General features: G+C 45.5%; 1 protein-coding gene across 10 annotated transcripts in view; it reads right to left on the reverse strand.

The window, feature by feature from the left end:
* The window catches only part of MTMR1 (myotubularin related protein 1), a 32,068-nt gene extending 27,638 nt beyond the window's left edge, over positions 1 to 4,430 (reverse strand). For 4 of the 10 annotated variants that reach the window (XM_087941157.1, XM_087941155.1, XM_087941156.1 and 1 more), the window contains exons 1-2: positions 4,228 to 4,430; positions 2,590 to 2,695 (exon numbers count right to left, since the gene is read on the reverse strand). In XM_087941157.1, the coding sequence (XP_087797283.1) occupies positions 2,590 to 2,695; positions 4,228 to 4,430 (309 nt within the window). Of the gene's footprint in view, positions 1 to 2,589; positions 2,696 to 4,103; positions 4,123 to 4,151 lie in introns of those variants that run through there. The other 6 variants (XM_087941160.1, XM_087941158.1, XM_087941159.1 and 3 more) reach the window with 6 other exon arrangements.
* Positions 4,431 to 4,492: the final 62 nt, after the last annotated feature.

The following is a 4,492-nucleotide window of genomic DNA, read 5'->3' on the forward strand; positions in this document are numbered from 1 at the left end:
CTGTGAGGAAGTTCTCAAAAGCCCAATCAGGACCATATATCTATATATCTATTATTACAAGATTGAATATGAATGCATTAAGGATCTTCAAATAACCAAGGGACTTCCCCCCGCCCCCCAAATATGGAATCTCTACCATTAATTTCTTGAAGGTGTTGACCAAAAAATATCACAAAGACCAGAAGCTTAAAAAAAACCAAATAATTAAATCTCTGATCAGCAGAATTGGGATAATAGTATCAAAATATTACTTCACTGATTTTTTTTTTAAAAAGAAAGAAAATACTGTCATTAAAACAAAAACAAAGGTGAGGTTTGAATTTTAACATAGATGCATAAATAATTTAATTCCTTCCACACCTGGTATTCTCAGGAAACTAGTACCACTAAAATATTCAGATTTATTCTGCAGAGTTAAATAATAATCCACCACTACAGGGTAGCCAATAATTCACTACTACTGGGTAGTCTCTTGAATAAATTTAGGCAACTATTTAAGCCTTGTTTCAGCCAGGTTCAATTAATTAACTGAACAAGACACACCCAAAGTTAGAACTAACATAGTCTCAATAATATTCTATCATTGTGCATTTATTTGTTCTTTATTATCATTCTTAACAGAATGTGAGAAGTAAATACAACATTTGACTTGGATTGGGGACAGTTCTCCAGGAAGTTAGGTAAAAATATTCCTTCAAGTTCTCAGTGGGGGAAAAAAAAAATCCAATTACAAAAAAAAAAACAACAACCCAAGATATATGGAGAAGGGAAATTTAACCTCCAATTCCGTCAGCCAACGTAATGGCAGAGATAACTTATCTGTCCAAATTGTAGTTAAGTTTGAAGATCTTTTTACTTACCTGGACTTAAACAAATAAAATATCAACTAAGAAACAGGAAAAAATCGGGGGGGAGGATGTTTATTCGTTTCTGAGAACCCCAAATGTGTTCATATGGTTTTGAGGGAGGCACTAATTGTGAGAATTTTGAATCTACATTTTTTTGGGGGGTAGGATCTGTTGCAACTTCAAACGGTTCCTAAGCAACAGGTCGTAAGTCGAGCACTACCAATAACTGCCCTTTTCCTGTGCCATAGTTAGTCCTCGACTTACGCCAATTGAGCCCAGCATGTCTGTCGTTAAGTGAGGCCCTTGTTAAGTGAGGTTTGCCACATTTTACGAGCTTTCTTGGCCCCGCTGTTAAGTGAACCGCTGCAGTTGATCAGTTGGTAACCCGGTTGTTAAGTGAATCCGGCTTCCCCATGGACAGGAGGTCGCAAAAGGGGATCACGTGACACCCTGCCCGGGACATGGCAACGGTCGTAAGTATGATCCAATTGCCAAGCGTCTCAATTTTTATCACACAGCCATGGAGAACGCTAAAAGGGTCATAAGTGTGAAAAACGGTCATTAAGTCCATTTTTTCATTGCCGTTCAATGTTGACTTTGAATGGTCATTAAATGAACGGTTGTAAGTCCAGGATGACCTGTGTTATATTTTAGCTGACATTTATGACAATTTGATTGCTTATTTAGTATCCTATGACTATCGCTAAGTGTTGCATCTAATGTTTTATGACGGATGCATTTTTACATTGATTACAATTAATGATCTGTCACTGTTGTTGTGAGAGTTTATGCACCGTGACAAATTCCTTACGTGTCTTAGCCAATAAAGAATTCTATAAAGACAAGACGAACTAGAACTGCGATGGCGAATGTGCCACAGGTGGCACGCCATTGCCAGCTGCTCTTCTGGTTCCTGACATGCACATGTGCGCCAGTCAGCTGGTCCTCGGGGTGCTGGAGCTCCGGAAAACGGCCATTTTGGGGCTGTTTTGGGGCTTTTTTCAGGCTGTTCTCCAGGCCTTTTTCAGGCCTTCTTACAGGCTGCTTTCAGGCCATTTTTGAACCAAAAGTGGTCCAAAAAATGGCCTGAAATAGCCCAGAAAACAGCCTGAAAGATGGCCTGAAAATGCCCCCCCAAAACAGCCTGAAAATCAGCACAAAAACGGCCTGAAAATGTCCCCCAAAACGGCCCTGAAAACAGCCCGAAAAACTGCCTTAAATGGCCCCAAAATGGCCAAAACTAGCCAAAAAACAGGGTTTCTGGCACTCCGGCACACAGACATGTATGCGCATGAACGCATATTCCACTTTGGATACTCGGTGCCGAAAAGGTTCGTCATCACTGAACTAGAATATTACAAAATATGGAACAAATTTTACAACTGGAGGGACATGAAAGGGAGTTCACAGAACTTAAGTGAAGAAGGTGACAAAAAAAGAACAAAAGAAAAATGGAAAATATGATGCATAAAAATGTATGTATGTATATGTATAAGCCTCTTTTTTTGTTCTTGAAGTTTTTCCCCCTAATTGTAAAGGGATTGAACAGAAATGTATGTCAAAGAAGAGATACCATATTCACTGTTTTTAATGTTTATATTCAATAAAATTTATTTTTTTTTAAAAAAGAATTCTATAAAGAATTCACTTGGCCAATAAAGAATTCCAATTTCTATTCTATTTTTAAAACTCTCAGTACTACCGATGAGATACATGAAATAAATTAAGATTAAAAACTTACCCGATGTTCTCTGGATGCGTTGTCCGAAAGGACAGAGCCTGAAATCTGGCTAGAAATTGTAGCAGCTATCAGTTGCTTGCACCACTCAACATGGGATCCTGTAGGGCTGCAAAAGGACACGTAACATGGGATTTGACTTTGGGAAAACTGCTTTCTCTCTAGACAGGTAGTCCTCGACTTACGTTTAGTAACGGTTCAAAGTTACAAGGGCAGTGAAAAAATGACGTTTTTTTTTCACATTTACAACGGTTCCGGCATATTCCTCTTGGTCCCGTGATTAAAATTCAGACCCTTAGCAACTGATTCTTATTTATGATGGTCGCGGTAGCTTGGGGTAACGTGATCCCACCTGGGCAACCTTCCGACAAGCAACGTAAATGGGGAAGCCAGATTCACTTAATAACAGGGTTACTGACTTAAGAAATGCTGATTCCCTTAACAACGGGTCGTAAAATGACGCACTGTCTCATTTAGCAAGGGAAACTTTGGGCTCAGCTGTGGTCCTAAGTCAAGGACTACCTGTACTTATTTTGTGAGCTGCGAAAAGGGCAGCGCTGCAAAGTGAGGATTTGAAAAAGTTGATGATATATATATATAATATTTTCTTAAGTTTTCGCGGGTACTTACATGTATGGCATTCAGCTTTGTTCGGGTATTTTCCCACGTCATTGTAGTTGTGCTTTTAAAGTTGCTGAAATGTCTTTACAACTTTAAAAGTACAACTACAATGACGTGGGAAAATACCCGAACAAAGCTGAATGCCATACATACATATATACCTACATACATACATACATACATATATATAAATTTTTTTGCCCCCAATGATCCATCCTACCCACCCCCAGAGTCCTCCTTTCCCAACCCAGCTGGACTACAAACCCCATCACCCACCTCAAAAGAAGTCCTCTTGTCACCCACTTGGACTACAATCCCCATCCCCTTCCCCCCCCCCACAAAAGAGCGACAACCTCCACCCCACCGCCCCAGTTGCTCTGAACTACAAAGCCCCCCTTCCAGAAGGCAATAGCAACTCCAAGCTGCCAGGGTGGCTGGGGGGGAGGAGGGGTCGCGGACACCACAAAGCCCATGTTGCCCAAAGGCCAACTCCATGCTCTTCTCCCCACCCCCATTGCCCCGCGTCCCCAAAACTTTTATGTTAACCCCGGTCCTACAGGGCTGGACTACAAAGCCCATCACCCACCCCAAAAGGAGCTCCTCTTGTCACCCACCTGGACTACAATCGCCAATTACCTTTTCTCCCCCACCCCAAAAGAGCGAACCTCCACCCCCACCCCCAGTTGCTCTGGACTACAAGAACCCTCTTTTCTGAAGGCAATAGCAATTCCAGGCTGCGGGGGGTGGGGGGCGGACCACAAGGCCCATGTTGCCCAGAGGTCTCTCTCCTCCCCCCCTCAACTCCCCCCCCTTCGACTTCTCTCCCTTTATGTCAACCCGGGTCCCGCCGGGCTGGACGACAAAGCCCATGTTTCCCCGCCCCGCCCGCTGATCACCCGAATAAAGGCGACCGCGGCCAAACCGGGCCAGGCCAGGCCGCGCACCTTGGGCTTTGGAGTCGCCCTTCCCGAGGAGCGCGCAGGCCCAGCTCTTCCTTCCCTCCCTCCCGGCCTTCCTCACCTGTCGGCGGGCTGCTCCGCGCCGGGCGAGGCCGAGGCCGGGCCCGAGGAGGAGGAGGAGGAGGCCGCCGCCGCCGCCGCCGCCGGCGGGGCTGCCAAGCGGGAGGGCCTCCGGGCCGGGCCTCCGGGCTCCAGCGAAGCCCCCTGCCCGCTGCCTAGAGCCGCCGCCGCCGCCGCCACCGCCGCCGGCCTCCCGCCTTCCATGTTGGACGCCGCGCCCCGCCGCCGCCGCTTCCGCGCCGGAGCCCGCCAGCCGAACAGGAGGG

This window comes from Pseudonaja textilis, chromosome 12 (assembly GCF_049901715.1).
Source record: "Pseudonaja textilis isolate UNSWEBS1 chromosome 12, rPseTex1.2, whole genome shotgun sequence".
In the NCBI taxonomy this organism is placed as follows: domain Eukaryota; kingdom Metazoa; phylum Chordata; class Lepidosauria; order Squamata; family Elapidae; genus Pseudonaja; species Pseudonaja textilis.